The sequence below is a fragment of the Girardinichthys multiradiatus genome, chromosome 22 (genome assembly GCF_021462225.1).
Source record: "Girardinichthys multiradiatus isolate DD_20200921_A chromosome 22, DD_fGirMul_XY1, whole genome shotgun sequence".
NCBI lineage: Eukaryota > Metazoa > Chordata > Actinopteri > Cyprinodontiformes > Goodeidae > Girardinichthys > Girardinichthys multiradiatus.
Window position 1 is genome coordinate 25954760 of NC_061814.1, and position 21541 is coordinate 25976300.

Genomic DNA, 21541 nt, shown 5'->3' on the forward strand with positions numbered 1-21541 from the left:
ACGACTTTGTTAAAGTATAAACTTGGTGTTTTTAAAAAAAAGCTCGAAGTTAAAGTTTTGCTCATCCTTCATCTCATGTTTGACAGACATGACCTCAAACGACCACCTCTCCTCACATTATTTGCTGCTCGTGCTAGAATGTGGCTCGGTGCGCCTTTGAGAAATCAATATGTTTGGAGAGTTTTTCCTCCTCATGCAAAATCCTAAACAATATCAGGTCTTAAACTCTGATATATAAAAAAAAAACTCTGTTGGTTTTGAATTTCTTCTGAATATTTTTGTAGAGGGGGCAGTTGTTCATGTTCCAATCTCCAAATCTAATCCGAAAAATGTGCAATCAGTTTTATTTTATTTTATTTTTCCCAAAACTACTTGGAACTCTTCAATCAATATGAAATATGTTGGTGACAAGATGTTGCTGATTCGTGTTTCCTCTTTGGCTTTGTTCTGTTTAACCGCTGCCAGCAAAATGAGATTCTTGTGAGTTTTAAATGTTTTTTTTTTTTTTTTTTTTTTTTTTTTTTGTAACATATCATTTAAAAAGTGCACGAAGCATGCCGGTTCAGAGAAGAGATATAACTTTTTGGAGGGTGCGATCATAAGAGATCATTAGTTGATTTGAACACGAGTAATTCTGGGTTTGGGTAACAATTCATTGCACACAATTTCTAACTGCTTTTAAAATATATTTTTCCTTTACTGATCATAACCATAAATTACTCGTCTATAGCAGCAATAAACTTTGTAGATTACTTTGTTTTGAAGTTAGAAATCATTTTCAGCATCATAACGGTAACCTACGGTCAAAGAAGTGATACCGGCGAACTTTACTTTGTAATTAAGCATGCTTGGTACGAAACATCAAACCAGGCCTATTAAGGCCTAAATAAATGTGCAGGTCAGATCATGTACAATAAAAAATATGAGTTTATGTTGAGCAAACCATTTTTAGGGAGATGTGCGCACATTTTTGGAGACCTTGCTTCCTTCAGATTTCACATCAATTAAAAAAACCCGAAAACATGAACTATATCTTAGTCTGAAAACTACTTTCTAATTGTGTCAGGGGTGGTTTTGGAAAAATCTTTTTTTTTTTTTTTGAATGAAGCACCACAGTATAGTCAGTACGCAGAAAAATGCGGGTTTTTTTCCTATTGTAACCCACATGAGGTTCGAAAATTAAACGACTTTTTTAGTCTTATCCCTCAGAGAACCTTAGAGGGGCGGTGCTGCTTCCTCTCCTCCTCCCAGTTTCCAGCTCCCACAAGGGGGAAGGCTGGCTCGGGGCGTGCGCTCTTGTTGGCAGCTCCCAAAAATACGCAGAGGGGCGGGGGGCAGAGGGGGTGAGAACACTAGACAGGAAGACTGATCCAGATCGATGAGACCGAAGTAAAGAACCGCCATCTCACTTTGTGACTTCATAGCGTTTGTTTTTCGTTCAGTCTTTAAGCCTCATTACGCATACAGATCCTCCCTCTCTGACACCATGAAGATGCCCAAATGTTCACCCTGTGCGTCTCCCTGGTCCTCCCTGTGGCTGACATCTTTTGTTATTGTGGTGGTGCAGTCGGTGATCTCTTCCTCGTACTCTTCCTCCTCCACGTATCAGAGAACTGCAGCTGGCGGAAAGCGACCGGGTTTCTTGGGGAGGACGCTGGTTCTCCTGGATGTCAACACCCGCAGTCCGATCAGAGTCCTCAACGACAACTTCTTATCGCTGCAGCTGGACCCCGCGATCATCAGAGACGGCTGGCTGGACTTCCTGAGGTACCAAAACATTCACCAACGGTATTAACCTGGATGAGTGGCCACCTCTGAAATGTCCAACACTAATCTGTTCAAGTACTCCTCTCAAATGCTTGGTCTTTTTTTTTCCTTTTCATAATTATTACGCACGCAGCCACGTTGTCTGAACTGTCATGGAGTGACCCAGCACGTTTTCTTTCTTTTCAAAGTGTATTCCAACCTAATCCGTTTAATTTAGCTGCTGAGTGAACAATTAACCTATGTGCCTATTTACATTTAAAACGTGTGCATTAATTATTGTTAATACACAGCAGCCACATACTGACGTTAATATTGTGATATTAAGAATATAAGAAAGTGTCCCTATAGTCCCCAGCAGTGCCAAGATGATTTACCTCTTGCTATTAAAAACGGCTTTTATCTGTATATACAGAATACAGACAAGGGGAATTATTTGGTAAATTCAGTTTAATAATTAATTTCCCTGGAAATAATGAATAATGTCCGCTAGTAGCTACGTCATTTTCTAAGCAAAGATGATCTTTTCCCACGCAGTTCTGGCATATATATATATATATATATATATATATATATATATATATATATATATATATAGATATATATATATATATATATATATATATATATATATATATATAAATTTACATTATTGGGATTGATCCTTTCCAAAACTCCTCCCCAATTTTTAGAAGCACATATATATATATATATAAAACCTCAGAAGTGTTTATTCAGAACTAGAATATTGCTGGGCAAGCCCCTTTATAAACACCTTTACGCACTATAAGGAAGTCAGATTTATTTTGGGGTGATTGTTAGACTGCTGGTAAGATGAATGAGAGATACAATTTTGAATTATAGCTGGTTTCAAATATTCGCAACATATCTTGGATATTAATTCTTAATTTCACATGACCACGTTTATAGCTGTAGTCTTCACTGTTAAAACTAGAGCTACAGTTTCAGTAGGGAAAGTAAATCCTTTAGACAAGAAGTGGTATAAGATGTAGAAGGTCTCTTAATATTCCAGTTAAAGCGTCAGTGGGTTTATCTCTGCCTAATAGAGAATAAAACAAATTAGGTCGAAGTTTATATTGGGCCTCTGCGTGTTTATGTCCTCCCTGCCTCAGGTTACAATCCTCTACCTGCGCCGCTAAGTAACATGAATAAAGTATATGCACAGGATGTCAACGTGTACCTCTTGTTCTTCAACAACAAATCAAAAGGTTTTGTGACAGACAATGCAAAAGGCTTACGGTGACGTAAAGTTGCCATAAAAATCATAAGGGTTATTTTGCACGTCTGTTTATTACTTAATTTTATTTGGACTAAAGAAGTCTCAAATACACGAAGCTCTTGTTTTCTGCTCCTACATTTTGCCGTAATTAAAAACTGCAGGGAACATTCTGTCTCCCTAATCTTGTGACGCACTTCTTCTCTCATGAGTTTTTTTTTTTTTTTTTAATTATTTTAATTATCCTTTTGTTTTTATGGCTCGTGTCTCCACAGCTCCAGGCGGCTCGTGACGCTGGCGCGCGGCCTCTCTCCTGCCTTTCTGCGCTTCGGCGGAAAACGAACCGACTTCCTGCAGTTCAACAACCAGAAGAACCTCGCCAAGTTCAGGGGCCCCGGTCCAGACTACTACCTGAAGAACTACGAGGACGGTGATTAGACACGGCGTTTCTCGTTTCGCGTTAGTGAGTTAGGTTTTTTGTTTTTTTTGTCAGAACAAAAATATGGCGTCGTCCTCCCTTCTGTCCGTGTTTCACCTCCTCTCACTTGTCAAAAATACACTTCAGAACAAACACAATTACTATTATTTGGTTTGCTCCCGCTGAATGCAGACCTGGCATTTAACTTTTTAAATTGTAAAGATGTTTTCAACTAAATAGGTGCCAGTTTAGCTGAGACACATCGCTGAGAGGAAAAAAACTCAGACCATGAATTTATTCCTATTCACGCTCACTCCTTGATTAAATTAATTCTGGTGCAACCGTCCTTTAATGAGCTCTCGTGAGCCAAGCATAATTCTATTTTTTTATTTCAGAAAATAAAATCTCTACCTTGTTGGGGAACCATATTAAAAGTTGTAAAATTACATCTATTAGTTTTGCAGAATCGCTTTGACATACTGGAGAAAGTTTCCAAAGCTTGGGTCGGAACTCAACGGAGGGTTATAAAACATGCGGTGAAGGGTCTTGTAAAAATCATAAAGATCATATTTTTGCATTAATTGTGATAAAGAAAACTCTGATCAATTCATGAAAAATGGGTAATAATTTATTTAAGATGTTTGCCTGTTCTTTATACACTTATTTAAATGTTCTGCCTCATAGTTTAAAGTTGTTCAAAACTGCTGCCCCATCCCTGGTCTTAAAATGCAATATAGCTGCCCCTCTTATAAAAACATAATATCAACAGTACTAATACAATAAAACCTCTGGTAGAGATTTTTTCCCTTAGAGTTCCAGTGCTTTAAATTACACTGTTATTGATTTGAATTACAACCTTCAAGATAAATGAACTGCAGCTTTATTAGCAATGTTTGTGATCTCCATCTAGCGATTGCTGGGTCCATGAGTCTGTGCTGCAGTTATTTTGTGGGTCAGCAGCTGAAATATTTTGGAACCAGCACTTGTCACTCTTGAATAGTATCACCAGATGACAAATAGGCATAAAAAGGAACTAAAGATACCAGCTGGATGAAGCTTTGAACAGTAAACTTTCCCACACTACTAAACCTTGGTTTTTCATACTAAAATTCAAGAAAAAAGAGAACAAATCTGTGAATTGTGTGGTTTTTTTTTTTTTTTTTTTTTTTGGCAGATGTAGTGCGCAGTGACATTGCACTGGACAAACAGAAAGGCTGCAAGCTGGCCCACCATCCTGACATCATGCTGGAGCTGCAGAGGGAGAAGGCTGCCACCACACAGCTCGTCCTTCTGAAAGAGCAGCTATCTAACATCTACAACAACATTACAATAACAGGTAGGAGATCAAACACACAAACTGCCTGTTTTTTGGACGCCTACTCATATGCCGACATTTTCTGGACTCTGTGGGTCACATTCAGTTTAAGGCATACAAGAGTAAACCATCAGCTTTTAGAATGACAAATGCAATTTTTAAAGGAGGAATGTGGGGGTGGTGGGGTGCTGTAGCAGAGTCTTGTAAACAGAGCATTGACATCTTCACTTGTAACACTTAAAGCAGTCTGACTGCTGAAGAAACCGTGGGAGCCCTGAGTTTGGGTGGGCTGCATACCTTTTAACATTTGAGCAGAGAATTATAGAGAATGATGTATAGCTATAAGTATTTATTTGCAGTCTTTAGACATTTCAAGCAATGCATGCTATGAATTATATGCTGTGTGGGTTTAATGAATCTTAGATTTTCCAATGAAAATTTTGTTGGTTGGAGAGGATCTAATGCTATGGAGCCCAATATAAACTGTAGCTACACCAGTATAATAGACTGGTGTTTTACATTTTTCTTCTCTGTTGCACTTTTGATTCTTATCCTCCCTACCATCTCAAAAAGTCATGGGTGGGAGATTTCTTTTTGTTTAGGCAGGATTTGTATTTCAAAACATAAACCCATCCTGAGAGTGTTTCCCTAAAGCCAAAGAAATGCAGAAAAATAATTTTGAACTTTGGAAATGACTGGCAACGCAGTCTCAGAGAATATATTAATCTAGTTCTGTATCAGAGCCAAAATCATTTCTGCAGAACCCCACGTTTCCCGGATCCAGTGCCATATGAAATATTTGGCTGCTTTGAAGAGAAGTCGCTTCACAAGTTTAGTTCAGGAGTTGTACTGTAGCTCATTTATTCTGTTGTGTCACTAATGTGTTAAAGAGCATATTGATCTTCAGGTCTCTTATTCTGTCACAATCTAACTTCTTAGATATTCTGCATGTTCTCAACATTTTCAATTGGTCGTTACTTTACTTTTTTAAAACCTTTTAATCACTAGATATAGCGCTTGTAGCGATAGTGTCTATGAAATCTTCTTTAAAGTCCCGGCAGCTGGTTTCTTTAGAGCAGGGGCCCTCCATCCTGCTAAATAAAATTTATATAGAACTGCAAAAACTACTTTCAAATAAAGTTAGCTTATGAATTTTTTAAAATGCAGACTTTATTGAGAACAAGCATATTTGTGGTACCATCTGGGACATTGGGTTGTGAAAAGGGGCGCAGTGCTGGTGCAGAAGTGGGTTAAGCTCATGACCTATTTACGGATGTCTTAGTCCTTGACGTGACTGTCCTGGGTTTGTGTCCCGGACCCAGTGACATTTGCTGCACGTCCCCATTTCCTCTTTATCTACTGTCAAAGAATAAAGGCCACTAGTCATGCAAAAAAATCTTAAAAACAGAAGAACTGGTAAACACGACTTTATTTTTTGGCTAAAGTTTTTTAAGAGCCACTCTGGAGGGCCGGAGGAGCCACGTGGCCCTGGAGCTGCAGGTTGGACAGTGTCTTGATTTTGTAAAAGTCATAGATGTACCAAAGCTAAGAACTCCCAGCATTTGTAGTCTATAAATGCTTGGACTAACAGTATATACTTTGATACACTTTAATTAGAAATGAGAAATTAGGATTTTGTGCATAAATGGGCATAATCTTGCATAATCCTATATTCTTTCATTTTGTTTTGGATGCAACACTGCTACCTCTATCAACAAACCTAAAGCAAATCTTTCTAAAATTGGTATCGGCAGTTCAGACCTTAAAGAAAATCAGGAGCCTGTATTGGCTTGGAAAAGCTTGATCAGTTCATGTCTACCTCAGATGCCTGAGCAACGACACAGCAGGAATCAGTGTAGGTACGTAAAGATACTTAAAGCAACCACAGTCATAAATTTAGCTATATTTTGAGCTATATCTTTGAAATGGTTTTTGTCCTCATGAAAAATCAAATGACTTGAGTATCCTCTCCTTCGCCCAGCAGCCGCTAACGGCCAGTGCTAAGTAGATTAATATTATATTCCATAAAGATTTGGGTTTTAGGTTTTCTTTTGTGTCTCAGTTTTCATCATTTCCCTGTTGTTTTATTCAGTTCATTCCTTGTGTGTTTATTAGTATCAGTTGGTCTTTTCATATTAGTTCATTCCTTTAGGTTTAGTGTCTCACTTATTTCTTGTGTTCTGTTTCCATTGTATTCTATTTTATTCTCTTATTCCCTCATTATGTGTCTTTTCCCCTTGGTTAAGTGTTTCCTTGTATCTCAGTTCGGGCCCATTTATGTTAATTATTTTCTCTCTACCAGCTTCCCTGCTTTCACTCCACACTTACACTGATTAGCTCATTTGCATCATTTGTCATCTTCCACCCCTGCCTCAGTATTTAAGCTCCTGACTTCTCATTGTTCTCTGGTGGATTATTTTGTAAAACTGCTTTACTCTCCGTTCCTCCTTATTGTCTTGCCATGCTATATGCCGAGTTCACTTTGTGCCACAACATCTGTAAGTTTTCCTATTTTATTATTAAAGAACTCTGTTGCCAGTTTAATCTGCATTTGGGTCCTTCGCTTAACCAATAAACATGACAGTTGAGTTATAGCCAGAGGTTTGCGATCTTCGCAGTGTTATAGTTTCTCTAACTTGTCACCAGTTTGTGAGGTTTCTCTGTGCTAAAAGAACAAAGTGCAAATTTTGCTAGACATTTTCGATTCTGTTACTTGAATACATTTTCAGGTTTTACCCTGTTTTATACATGTGGTCTCTCTGAGACACAGAGTCTCATTCTCTAGACAAAACCTTGCAGGTAAAGATGGTATAATGTGATACAGAAACCATCCTGTATCACAGTGGCAAAGGTAGAAAGCTGAAACCAGTGTGAACAATATTTACCTGAGTAAAATGATAAAAAATATTACTACCATTACCATACTGCCTTTACAGTTAAGCACAAAATGATTCATACCCTTGGTAGATTTTGATGTAAAATTATTTTCATTCAACCAAGAAGTTTGTATCTGGAACAAATGACACAGGGATTTCTTTTAAAGGATAAAACAATACTAAAATGAATTTGAATTTGCACAAAAACAATTTAGATGTTTTTATTTATAAATGAATAAATATAGCATGTCAACGTTATTTATGTCCTTCCTAAAAATCGCTGGAAAAATTAACATTATATATCATTCATGACTAGCTTTTCACATGTTTCCACCACGTTTTGACTATCTATCTTTGGTGATGAGCACCAAACCTTTAAAACTGGAAAGCCTCCGAGGCATAACCCTAATAATTTAAATCAGAATTCTGGCTGGTCCACTCCAAAACGTTTAGAATACTTCCAGTCAGGAGAAAAAGTTGGTCAAATTAAAAGGTTACATGAAACATAAGTCTGCCAGGGGCATGAATAATTTTGGACTTTACTGTATGCTGCAGGAAATCTTAGTAATGCTGCTGACTCCAGTTTTGGTTCAATAACATGTTTTTTTTTTTTAACAAAATCTTTCTTTTGGACACACAGATCTTAGCAGTAAGAAAAATAATTTTACTTAAAAGGAGCAGAAAAAAACCAATGCTTTTTAAATCCTACCCCCATTTGACTCATTCATTTTATAAATAATCTAAATATATCTATATACCTTCCACTTTATAAATATTTATATCTATTTGTCCTCCATTTCACAATTATCTAGTCTACAATATCCATACATGTACTTACACAACTAATTCATTGTTATACAGTCTACAGCATTTACATCTATAACTATAGAAAGTCTGCTGTAAGATATCCATACTACTATATTAATCTTCAACCAAAACAACCAAATCCTATCCAGCCTTCTTTCATTGTATATAATCCATTATATATACTACACATCCTACGCATCCAAGCATGCTTAATATACAGTTCAGCTACCAGATCACCCAACAGCATACCACCCAGACCCACCCAATAATACATTTTTTTACACTGATGTATATTCATACAGAGTTTCATGTCCTCATGAAATATAATTTAGAAATATTGTTACAGTATAAAATATGGCCAAAATGAATCCTTGCAAAATGTTATTTTCTGCACGTGCTGGATGTGTTTTTGCAATATTTTGCTGATGGATTAAGACCTGATGGAGGATTTTTTTATTCCTAATGCTGAAAACCTGCATAAATGGTTCTAATTAGGAGGTGGTGAGAGATGGAAAGGTGCGTCATGCTACTTTTGAATCGCTCTCATGGTAGTTAGCAGGCTGTTTGCCATAGCTGGGGAAAACAAGGCACAGCAAAATTACTTTTTTTTTTTTTACAAAAATAAGATTTAATATGCGGTTTTCCAAATATTCTCTGTCTTTTCAGCTCAGCTTGGCTGGGAAATGTTTCTCAGAGGTATGAAGAACAAGTTAAATGATGTCTGTTATGGTGCAGCCACTGTTTGCCTTTCATGTTGCAAAATGTCACTGGTGGAATTTAACATATATTGTGGGGAATTTAATCCACAGAAAAGGTGGTGATGACACTGAAAAAGTATTAAAAGTGTCCACGTGCTTGTGTAATGACCTCACTGTTATTCCGAGTTAAATTGAAAGCATGTTCTGTGAACCGGGATCTACGTTAAGACTTGTCATCTCTTTGGTGTGGAAGAGGCAGGGGTCCGGAGGCACTAGGGACGTGTTTGAAAATGGTCTGTTAACAATTAGTCAAGATTCTGAGTGCATGAGTGTGTGTGTCTGTGCATGAAGGCAGGTGGTGTTTAAAGGACCTTTAACAGTCTTGCTCCATCCTTTTTCACTCACCACTGTCTGGCCTCTGACCTAAGCTTGTTAGAGTCATCAGTAATGGGGCCACTATTAGTCAATGTGCACACATGCATTCAGCAGGGGAACTGAGGTGAGAAACTACCTTAACCTCAGACAAGGTCACGGTCAGCATCATTTTATGTCTTTCTGCACAAAACATCCATCCACTGGATTATTTCCTCTATTTCTATTATTTTTCTTACTCTATTCCCCATTACTTCCATCTGCTATTTCTTCAGCCCAACCAAACATGTGTTTAGTTTTTTTCCTATCGCTGCTGTTTTTATTTCGAGTATAACCTAATGTTAGATGTTTAGGTTACAGCTCAGAGAATGAGGTATAAGGTTCAGTTTCAGATTTTAGGATTTCATTCTTCGGACATAGGCTCACACAATAAATAGATGTATGCGATGTATTTTAAAATTACAAAGCATATCACTTTACAAGTTTTTAGAATATGTAATCTATGTAGACAAAATTCAAACTGGACAGCACTTACAGAATGAACTGAATTTCTTTGCCTATCGAAAAGGTCAAAGTTGATATATAATGTAGACCCTTACCAAGAACAGGGATGTCATCAATAAAGAGAAAAAATATATTTTTGTTTTGGACAGTGAAGGATTTTTTAATGTTTTTTATTATAACCCAACCCTGGATTAAAGTGGAACAAAAACACTTCAAAAGTTGGGATGTAACATTAAATATAAAAACATGGGTTAAATGCATGAAACAAACAAAGGAAAATACAAAAGAAACTTTCATATCTCAGTTCACTTATTTAAAAATATAGTGGCTCCTTAAATTTCCTCTGCCAATGCATTTCTTCCTGGCATACAGAAAGTTTAAATATTTGACAAATTACAACAAAGTAAGGCTGTGGGAGGAGATGTTCCCATCTTACATCTGTTTCTGGGATTTGTAATGTAATTAAAGGTATGGTAATAATAATTGACTGTGTGCTTTAGAATGAGATTAAATAATTAAAAAAGGGAAACATTTTAGGGAAAACTGCTTTTAGGACTTGTGTACAAATTCAGAATCAGAATCAGAATCAGAAAATCAGAATCAGAATCAGAATCAGAATCAGAAAAGCTTTATTGCCAAGTACGTTTTTGGACATACAAGGAATTTGTTTTGGCGTAGTCGGTGCAATACAATACAAGAAAACTGGTAGATGTTTCTTGCTAATTTAATCTGGACTGCTGTTGTGCTTTTTCTACAAATGACACAGCACAAATAAAGTAATTTAAACAAAGTCAACATAGAAAAACCTATCCAGCACATTCATCACAAAATTCCTTTTTCAGAGGTCTTACATCTTACTAAAAACCCAGTACAATTTGAACACACGTCTTTTGGATTGATGAGGGTAAAGCAAAACCTCTTGGCTACAATGACCAAGGAAAAGCTCTGAAGAAGAAAAAAAAATCCCTGTATTTCCTCAAAATCTCTGGCATATCTGTGTAACGCTAAAACATGTGTTCTAGGCTAGTGTTTTAGCCAATACAGTGAAAAATGTTTCCCTGGTAGACAGGATATTACAATCAGTTTATTACTACTAAAACATCCAAGCTGTATAAAAAGTGTGGACACGGAGGGAGGATTACTCCTATAACTGGATAAGGATCCTAAATTCTCCAAATTCACAATGATAATACTCTGCAGACCAAAACATCATTAAAATAGGACAGATACATCCCTGAATAGCATTTAATCCCAGACAGCCTGAGAATATAACATACGAAAAATGTTAAGAGCAATGAGACTGTCCGGAAGGGAGTAGGTGAGTATTCCCATGAAATATTTACTTCCAGTTGTTATCTTTTTTCCTAGATTTTTAAATCCTAAAGGGAAACATTTAATAGGTTAATCAGTTCCATTCTATCAATGTAAAATCAGTAAATAATAAAAATTTAAAGAGGCTTTTTTATTTATTTGTCAAAGACCCAACAGCCTTCTTTTGGCGATTTTCTATTCCATAGCCTAAAATGGATTGTTGTACAAGCCAACAGTATTGTGCACGAGGGCAAAAGTGTTTTAAATTCCCAGATCCCAGGTGAATGTTATCAGTGACTAACCATTACAGAGAATCTTATCACTTTCAATAGACAGTATGAGACAAAGCTAGCCATGTCACCAGGTTAGTTTTTGGTCATTTTGTAATGAGGTCTCTCAAAATGAAAAGTGGAGTTCAGCATTAAAGATATGGCCTAAAGCCTGACATCATTTAGCTTCTCATCCTTCTCGATTCTTTAGTCTGATCTCATATGTGAAGTATCATGTGGCAGGGAAGTTTACATCTTGAAAACCCTGCTAAGACTGAATTAGACACTAATACCTGAGCTCTCTCTGCTTGCAACAACACGTAGGTTCAGCATTTATGTCCAGAAGCCAGAAACAAGAATGTCAAAAAGATGTAAACAGATTGCTTTGGTGTCCATAAAAAGTGGGATTTTCTTTCTAGAGGCCGTTGTTTTTTGGTCACTTTGGACATCTCTAGAAACCTAAGCCAGATTTAGCAAATGTTAAAATCTACTCAGGACTTTTAAAACAACTTTAGAAGCCATTAGGCAATAGCTCTAGTGGCATTCTCACAGGATTAAAATACAATTATGATAATGTTATATTAGGATTTTGATAAAAGAAAGCATACATATAAAATAAACACTTGCTAAATTTAGTAGTAGTTTTCAAATAATCTTGCTTTTTGCTCAGGATATAATCCCTTTTGCCATTCTTCTCTTTATAGAGTAATGATTGGAATATAAAAAACTGATATTAGTCGGTTAATTAGTCAGGGTCTCTGCTCGGTTAGTGAGACTGCAGTCAGCTACTTAACAGAGATGCCACTCTTTATGGCACTGCTCTAAGCTGCGGTCATGCAGTTTAATGCTTGCTATGTATGCTGGTGTTTTCAAAAAAACAAATTCTTAATGGGTCTAAATGTTAGGAAATGTAGACAAGTCCTTTCATGTCTGAATAGTGCTTGTATATTAGGATAAATTGTGTCCCCTGTGTTGTGACCAGTCTCGTGAAAGATTTCCGGTCAAGCACAGTGTCACTTCAAATATTCTAGGTTTTAACAAAAGAATAACCTTGTTTTCTCTACAGATTCAAAACTAAAGACATTGAGTTAATTCACTTGCAGTGGGTGTGTGGGTGTGTGAGTGTGTGTGTGTGTGTGTGTGTGTGTGGGGGAGAGATTTTGTCTCTGGAATCATTATTTCTTCATCTGCAGCTCATACAGAATGCTGCCACATGTATTTTGACGCAAACCAGGAAAAGGGAGCACACCTCTCTAGTGCTGGCCTGAATCCACTGGCTTTCTTTCAGTTATAGGATTGATTTAAATATTTTATTACTGGTTTTAAAGGCACTTAGTGGTTTGGCCACATCTTATCTGCAGGATCTTTTACATTACTGAGTTTCATCTACAACGCCAAGGTCAAAAAGCCAGATGCTTTTGGATGTTCCAAGATCTAAACTGAAAAGTAAAGGTGATCACCCCTTTGCAGTTGCTGCTCCTGTTCTGTTGAATATTTATTTCATTTAATTTTTAATATTCACCACTGTCTTTTATTGTGTTAATTATTATTTTTTGAGTTATCACTTTGTAACTTTTTCTTATCGTGTGGTTTTATGGTTTTGCAAAGATCATAGGATTACCATATCATTGCTGTGCAGAACTTTGGTGTAAATGATGTGAGAAACATGCTTTTACTTGATAAGGGTGAACGAGATGTCCTTAGAACTCCAACCCTCGTGTGTGACACATCTGGTATGTATTTGCTACTAGTTGGTTTGTTCCTTCTGATGTAATATAAACTTTGTGGGGAAATACACATTTTTGCAGCTGATGAGCAGAGACATGTCAGTGTCTGAGTCTAAGACACATATGTCACCTGTGGGACTTCCTGATAAGTCATTCCCATAATGTTGTTTGTACTGTAGCTTGCCCTATCTGATCCCCAAGGCTGGCTCTAAGAACTTTATGCCTCAAGAGATAGGTGCCAAAGCCAGGGGCCGAGTCACATGATGGTCCAGGTTGGATTGTTTAGGTTTTTCACCCAGTAAGATTGAAGAACAGAAGAACTGAACAAGAATGGAACTGAACCTCTCTATTATTCATACCCTGTGGCCCTCATTTCTTCAGTGTTAGGTAAACAGTAGTGAGAAAGGGAAATAGTTTCCAGACATTGACCATTCATGTTTTTGTCCATGTTTTTGCAAATGGATATATTTCCAAACAGCTGATTTTGACTTTCTTGTCAGCAGAGAAAAAATAGTCTAGTAGCCTTCTTTCAGCCAGCTGACAGGAAGTGCACAGTAACATGTGGGGGAGTGGCAGATTTGCACTACTCAAAGCTCTATACAGCCGGATAAAAACTGCAGTTACTCTTGCTCTTCCTTTGGCACCTAATTAAAACCACAATAAACTATAGGAACTGTGTGACTTGTGTGGTTTTGAACCCATACCTTTTTAAAACCTTGGTGTACTTACACTGATACATGAAACCTGTCCGTGCCTAGTAGCAAGGCATTCCAAATATTATTTGTTGGGTAGATAATGATCTGTTAATACATTTGATGTAAAAATACATCAGTTATTGCTGCTCAATAATCAAATCCAAATTTCAGCTGAAAAAGTCATTCCTTCTGTAACACAGTATCGAGAGCAGTGAAGTGAAGTTCTTTCTCTGACAAAAGGTTTGAGCTGCCAAATAGGCCATACAGGAAGGCAGAAGGTGGAAAATCTGGAAAGACAAACATTAAGCGTGCACATAGAAGCAAATTCATTAAACATCTGTGAAGGGCTTGAAAATGTTTTCATCAAACAAACTAGTACAACTGTCCACATATTGCTTCTAGTTATATATTTCTGTTTGTACTCACTTCAAAATTAAAACATATTTTCTTTCAGCTAGGAGAAACATGCTCCATCTTTCCCATTAGTTGTGCCATGTGATTCCTTCCTTCCTTTTCCTAATGTCCTGTTAAAATCCCATTTGAGGTGTGAAGAAGTTCTCTGGTGTCTTTCACTGTTTAAAATTGGCTTAGCTATTATGCACACAGAAGGTGTAAATTTGGACAGATTCAGTTTTTTAGCTTGCAGCTGCCTTAGCGCCTGGTATCTCCAGGTTATTGCTTAACACAGATTTATGCGACTTTCACCGGCCAAGTTTCACACTGTTATAGCGCAGTACAGTGCATTTCTGTGTCAGCAGGAGAATGAGAATATTTTGCTCTGACTTGTTGATATCCATAAGGATATTATTAGTTTTGAGCTCCTAATGTGGATTAATGACAGACCGTGGTAAGAGAAACATTGAGGTTGTGAATAGGTTTTACACAGTGCGGACTGCTTTGTTTTATTATTGGAAGAGGTGAAGCTGGAGTTCTGCTGTACTGCTTGGCCAGCAGCTGAGGCGTGTCACAAATACAGTGTTGTTATACAAAAACATTAATCTCAGCATTATCAAATAAATAGAATGATTAAAATCAGCTGTTCCAGACAGTGAGCTGATAAGGAGTCTCTGATTAGAACACAACTGTGTGAAGTATTAATGTTCTTTTATTTTCAGGGGGTTGTAGGTTTATAAATGTAACAATGCCTACATTCCATTTTTTGTGTTTTTTATTTATTTTATTATTTACAAGGCAAACATTTTTGATATTTTTGTAAAGCTGTGTGTTTTGGTAAATAGGGAGGTGTATTTTTTGTAGTAACTGGTTTGCATTGTTTTTAAACATTGTACCATTCAGCTTGGTTCAAAGCAACAGGTATGCAATAATAAAATATAAACTCATAATTTGCTAACAAAATAAATGCTGAAACACTAATTTATACATAGAGAGGAGACTGTTAATGACAGCATCTGACTTTGATTAAAAATCAATATAAAAGCAGCTGAGCCGCAGCAAACACTACCAATACAAATAAACAAAGAAAATTAAAAAGAACCTACCATCAATTTCAACTGAAATCAATTGGTTTATATTCCAAAACAAAATAAACAAAAACAAAAAAAAACACCATCTCACCGTGGGATAATTGTCTCTGTGGTTTGATTTGAGTCTAAGCCCAAAAAAAGGCCAAAAAAGTAAATCCCCAAAACATTGTGCAGAAAAAATTAATAGTGATACCACTAAAAAAAACCCACCTCCAAAAAGTACCTGAACAGCTCATTGGGTTTAGTGTTGATAAAATCTCAGCCCTAAACAACCCTAACAATAGGTATTGTTAGTGACTGATGCAATCAATTAAAAATACATTGATCACTAATGATAATATATAATAAAGATCTGGTTTTAATGCCAGATTAAAACCCGATTCAAGACAATACTGCTGGCATAGATTATTTGACATTTAATTTTTGGTGTTTCTGTGAAACACTGAAGCTCACAGTTATCAAAAACTCCTCGTCGTTGTCTTCCGCTTTATCTGGGACCGGGTCGCAGGGGCAGCAGACTCAGCAGACTCAGCAGAGACGCCCAGACGTCCCTCTCCCCAGACACCTCCTCCAGCTCCTCCAGGGGGAGCCCAAGGTGTTCCCAGGCCAGCCGAGAGACATAGTCCCTCCAGCGTGTCCTGATCCGTCCCCTGGGCCTCCTCCCGGGGTGACGTGCCTGGAACACCTCCTGAGGAAGGCGTCCAGGAGGCATCCAATATAGACGCTCGAGTCACCTCAACAGGCTCCTCTCGATGTGGAGGAGCAGCGGCTCTACTCCGAGCCCCTCCCGGATGGCCGAGCTCCTCACCCTATCTCTAAGGGAGTGCCCGGCCACCCTACGGAGGAAGCTCATTTCAGCCGCTTGTATCCGGGATATCGTTCTCTCGGTCATAACCCAAAGTTCACGGCCATAGGTGAGGGTAGGAAGGTAGACCGACCGGTAAATGGAGAGCTTCGCTTTTCGGCTCAGCTCTCTCTTCACCACAACGGACCGGCACAGCACCCCCATTACTGCGGCAGCTGCACCGATCTGTCTGTCAATCTCCCGCTCCATTCTTCCCTCATTCGTGAACAGAGATACTTGAACTCGTCCACTTGAGGCAGGAACTCCCCTCCAACCCGAAGAGGGCAAGCCACCCTTTTCCGGTCGAGCACCATGGCCTCGGACGTGGAGGAGCTGATCTTCATCCTAGCCGTTTCACATTCGGCTGCGATCCGCCCCGGCACATGCTGTAGGTCTTGGCTACAGGGGGCCGGCAGGACCACGTCATCTGGAAAAAGAAGAGACGAAATCCACTGGTCCCCAAACCAGACCCCCTCCTGCCTTTGGCTGCGTCTAGAAATCCTGTCCATAAACGTTATGAACAGGACCGGTGACAAAGGGCAGCCCTGCGAGAGTCCAACATGCACCGGGAACAGGTCCGACTTACTGCCGGCAATGCGAACCAATCTCCTGCTCCGCTTGTACAGAGACCGGATGGCCCCTAATAAAGGGCCCCCGATTCCATACTCCTGGAGCACCCCCCACAGGGCATCATGAGGGACACAGTTGAATGTTTTCTCCAGGTCCACAAGACACATGTGGACCGGTTGGGCAAACTCCCATGAACCCTCGAGTACCCTGTAGAGGGTATAGAGCTGGTCCAGTGTTCCACGGCCGGGATGGAAAACAAACTGCTCCTCCTATCAAAAAGTCTACATGCGAAAATATTTTTTTGAAGTCATATATTTCAATTTCTTTATAATAGAATCATTTGCATAGCTGATCAAACTATGAAGGCTTACAGATTTAAGTTGAGTACATTGACCATGACTGCAACTGTTTTTGGCTGTTTGGATTACCCCTGACTTTAAAATGAGAGCCACTACAAGAACGTCCACCTACGTTAAATTTCATGTCCATATTAAAGCTCAAGCTTTCATTGATTGTTTTTCATTGAGACAGAACATTTAGTGGTTTACACAGAAAGAGCTGGTAAGATGTTGGGTTATGTCAGTCATGGTTGGAGATCAAGGACTGAACTGCACACAGAGAAAAAACGAGACTGGTAAAAACTCTGAATCCCAGAATGCACAGCACCAAACTAATTTCATGACATCTCCCAGGAAGGAGGAGTCACCACTGGGCTCTCTGTTACATCATAATTACAAAACTATGTGCACAGCAGAGTTTTTCCTCTCTTCCCGCAGCTCTCCACAGGCTTCATTCGGGAGGACACTTGTGTGAACGTCTTAATCTCGCTGGCAAAGTAAAATGCTTCTTTGAAGAATCCTTGGATTCAAAGGAAAGTACGGTCTGCTATTTGCATAACCAGTGACTGTGTCCCAGCCAAAAATTAAAACTAGCCGCATGAAATTGGCTGTCTGAGCTCCTGTAGAAAAAACATCTGAAAGACTTATAGATTCCCTAAGAAGAGATGTTACCCCTGAGAAGAGGTTTCTCCTCCACTGACTGAAGTAGACGAAATTGAAACTGCAGCTCTGTACGCTTGATGCGTGCTCCAGTCGGAACTGATGCTCACCCCAGCCAATTATCCAAGAGCAGCCACCAGGTGTTCTCTGTTCATCAATATGATCTCCTGTAGATAAGAATGGTTCACAGTAAGAGGTTGTGTCTGAGTGAAGAGAATTGGTTTAGGATAAAACAATTTAAATATTGTTTATATCATTATGTTTTGCTTTGAGTGAATTAAGTTGCTTAGCCTGATGCTACAAATTTTGTTCTAGGGTTGTATTTTAAGGTTGTGACAAACATTATTTTAGTGAGTGGTTTAACACTGATGATGCAGTAATGTAAGCTTGTTCCGTTTTGTCTGTGGTTTCCCTTAATCTCCTCTTACTAACCTGCATAAAATATTTCCACATAGTCCATATAAATTGTTAAACTGTGCGTCGTTATATCTATAGAGCTCTGCTGGTGCTAAGACGGTAGCCACCATATACGGTATTACTTGTATTACTGGTACTTAAAGGTACCAGTGGGACTCAGAGGGCTTGCAAAATAGTGCCACAGCCTCTATTTTCTTTGCTGTAAACTGAGTCATTAATTCTGGATGCCTATCTGTTTGATCGCCATCTTGTGAGAAACATTTTTTAACACCATCTTGTTAGTACATCATATTGCAAAACTGAACATATTTTTGCACGTCTTTGAATCAACACACTTTCTGTTTTTATTGTTTTTTGTTTTTTTTTCAAATTATGACAAATCAAAAGCTTTATTTTGTTTGAAATTTGAGGAATGAAACAGGGAAACATTTAAACAAAAACAATTAGATGCTCTGAGTTACTGAGATGTCCTGTGATGTGATGAGCATTGATAACTATTTTTCTTATTATTTTTCTTTCTTACAGGTTAATAAAGTGAAAATGCAGTTTGAAAAAATCAGATTTTTTTTCCAGAAGTTATTTCCCATAACTTTCTTGTGCCTTTGGATTTTTTCTTTTAAATGTTAAATGTCCTCCCACTGCAGCAGTGTTGACTGAGGTTTTTCTCAGTTTTAAACTAGCAATAAATTTTAACCACTGACTTTAACACAGGGAGCAAGATTTATAACTTAAGTAAAGTCACTACAAAGTCCATGTAAAGCTGTAACTGTAGTAGATCTTAAATGAATTTCATCAATGCAAACGTTTGTGTTTTCTCACAGGGGAATAAAATAGGACAGAGACTGACATGAAAGCCATGTTTTCTATCCCTACACTCATGATTATATCTTAGCATTTACACTGTAAAACTGAATTATAATCACTTCAAAGTCAAAGAAAGTGCGTAATGTTATCAGATATTTAATAAGCAAAGCAATGGTGATGTGTCCCAAAGAGACATTTACGACAAACATTCAGGAGCAGCAAAATCCAGAGAGGTTGAGGATGTATTTATTTGTGCCTCACAGAATAAATAATCTGAAACCCTAAAGAATTATTTTGAATGAGTTATTTACTTCCTCTTACACCACAGACAGCTGTAAACAGACGTCAGTGATTTAAACTCTGTTACAGCTGAGGTTAACAGAAAATATCAGCTGTAGATGAGTTTAAACTGATATGAGTGAAAGAAAATTGAATACCTCCCATCCAGGGCCTTGTTGGGGAGTAAATTTCAGCCCTGGTAATGTGCGTTTGCCCTGGGAAATGCAAAGGAAATGAAAAGAACTACCCTGGTTTCTGTAAAATGTTCCTGTAATGGAAATGTGCCTTATGTGTAAAAACACCCTGGGTGTCATACATTTTGTGGCTTAGCTTATTAAAAACATCTACTGAGCCCCTATGTCCAGCTTCATTTCACAGTTGTGTTGAAAGTCACATTAGTTTTAGGTGTATCTCTAATAGCAACCACACTTTAAATAACTGTTGATTAGATTACTTATGTTCATTTACAAAGCGACAAAGTTTGGCTCTAGAATTAAGCCCTGCAGCTCAGTACTAGAGTTTCACACATGGAGGCCTTTTACAGTGTAACACTGAGAAGTGTCTTCAGACAAAGGGGCTCTTTCAGAACATGACTACATATAAAATTACATGACCTTCTGTTTTATGTTTGTTTGGTTAAATATCTAACATGCTATTTTTTCCTTCTTTCCATAACTGTCAGTTTACAATTATCAGCAGTGATGTAATCTCAGCGTGACAGACTCTCGATTGCTGTATCACCTGTTTTTTTTTTTTTTTTTTGTCTTCGCTCTTTTCACATGGCCTTCACAGATCACGAAGTGTCTGTTTTCCTTTGCATCAAAGAATACCTAGTGTTTAAATTGTGGATTGACATATCATGTAATTCCATGTGTTTGCAATATGCCCGAGACAAGTGCCAGCAACCTGCAAACGAATGTCATTTTAATAGCCTGATGCATGGGAAATGTTTGAAAGCAGCCCTTCCTCTTCTAAGATTGTTTGGCATTGAACCTCCACATTTTTCCTGAGAACTCCAGAAAGCATACGTTTTGTGTCAAATTTCAAATCACGACACTATGTTCTTGACTGCTTTGAGCCAGTTTACACCAATAGGACAGATCTTGAGCTGGAAACAAATACAGATTAATTAGACAAAGTTATATATTTCAAGCTTTTCTTTCTATATTAATGAAGACCAAAATTCAGTTTTTTAGAAAATTTTGATATTACAAAAGACCAATAAAAAGAGGATTTTTCTTACAGAAATCTTGGCCTCTATGTCTATCTAATGTACAGTATATGCACTCAATACTTGTTGAAGGCTCCTTTTGCATTAATCACTGCATCAGTACAGTATGACAGTATGAACGCTGTCAGCCTGTGGCTCTGTTGAAGTGTTAAGGATCCCCAAGTTGCTTTAATAGCAGCCATCAGCTCATCTGCATCGTTGGATTTGGTGTCTCTCATCTTGCTCTTAGTACCACATAGGTTCTCTGTGGGGTTCAGGTCAAGCAAGTTTGTTGGCCAATCAAGCAAAGTGAAACCATGGTTAATTGAGGCAGGTAAAATGCAAAATTTACAGTAATTAATTAAAACTTTGGACCACAGGGCCACAGTTCAGTCCCTCTTCTCCTTGGCCCAGGTAAGATACCTTCGACTTTGTCTCTGGTTCAGCAGTGCCTGTACGTAGTGGCTCTGGAAACACTAACTCCAGCCCCAATCTATGCCTTGTGAATCTCCCCCAAGCTCTGTTTGTCCCTGCTGCCTGTGCACCTTTTTCTAACACGTTTTCTTTCCACTCAACTCTCTATTAATGTGGGTAATGAATAATAGACTCCCCATGCAATGACCTTTCATGCCTTACTCATATTGTGGAGGTTGTCATTTACTGCAGAAACACTGCCTGCTGCGGAACTTCTTAGCAATCTTCCACATGATTGCGTAGGCCAAAACATGGCCCACAGATAACTTTGCTGTGTAAAAATATCTTTTTATTGATCTTAATATTCAAATAATAATTTCTGTTAAACTGAATTCTAGATTTGAATTAGCTATAAGCCATAAACATCAAACTAAACAGATATAAACACTTGAAACACATCTCTGTATTAAATTAGGCTGTAAGATATATTATGGTTATTAGTGGTTAAAGCATTTATTTCCATGTGTG

At 38.0% G+C, this 21541-nt stretch overlaps 1 protein-coding gene across 1 annotated transcript in view; it reads left to right on the forward strand.

The window, feature by feature from the left end:
* The first annotated feature begins 1256 nt into the window (after nucleotides 1-1256).
* Nucleotides 1257-21541, forward strand: part of hpse2 (heparanase 2) — an 88874-nt gene continuing 68589 nt past the window's right edge. Inside the window, exons 1-3 of the mRNA XM_047350998.1 lie at nucleotides 1257-1767; nucleotides 3277-3431; nucleotides 4594-4755. Of these exons, the coding sequence (XP_047206954.1) occupies nucleotides 1487-1767; nucleotides 3277-3431; nucleotides 4594-4755 (598 nt within the window). The 5' untranslated portion in view covers nucleotides 1257-1486. The remainder of the gene's footprint in view (nucleotides 1768-3276; nucleotides 3432-4593; nucleotides 4756-21541) is intronic.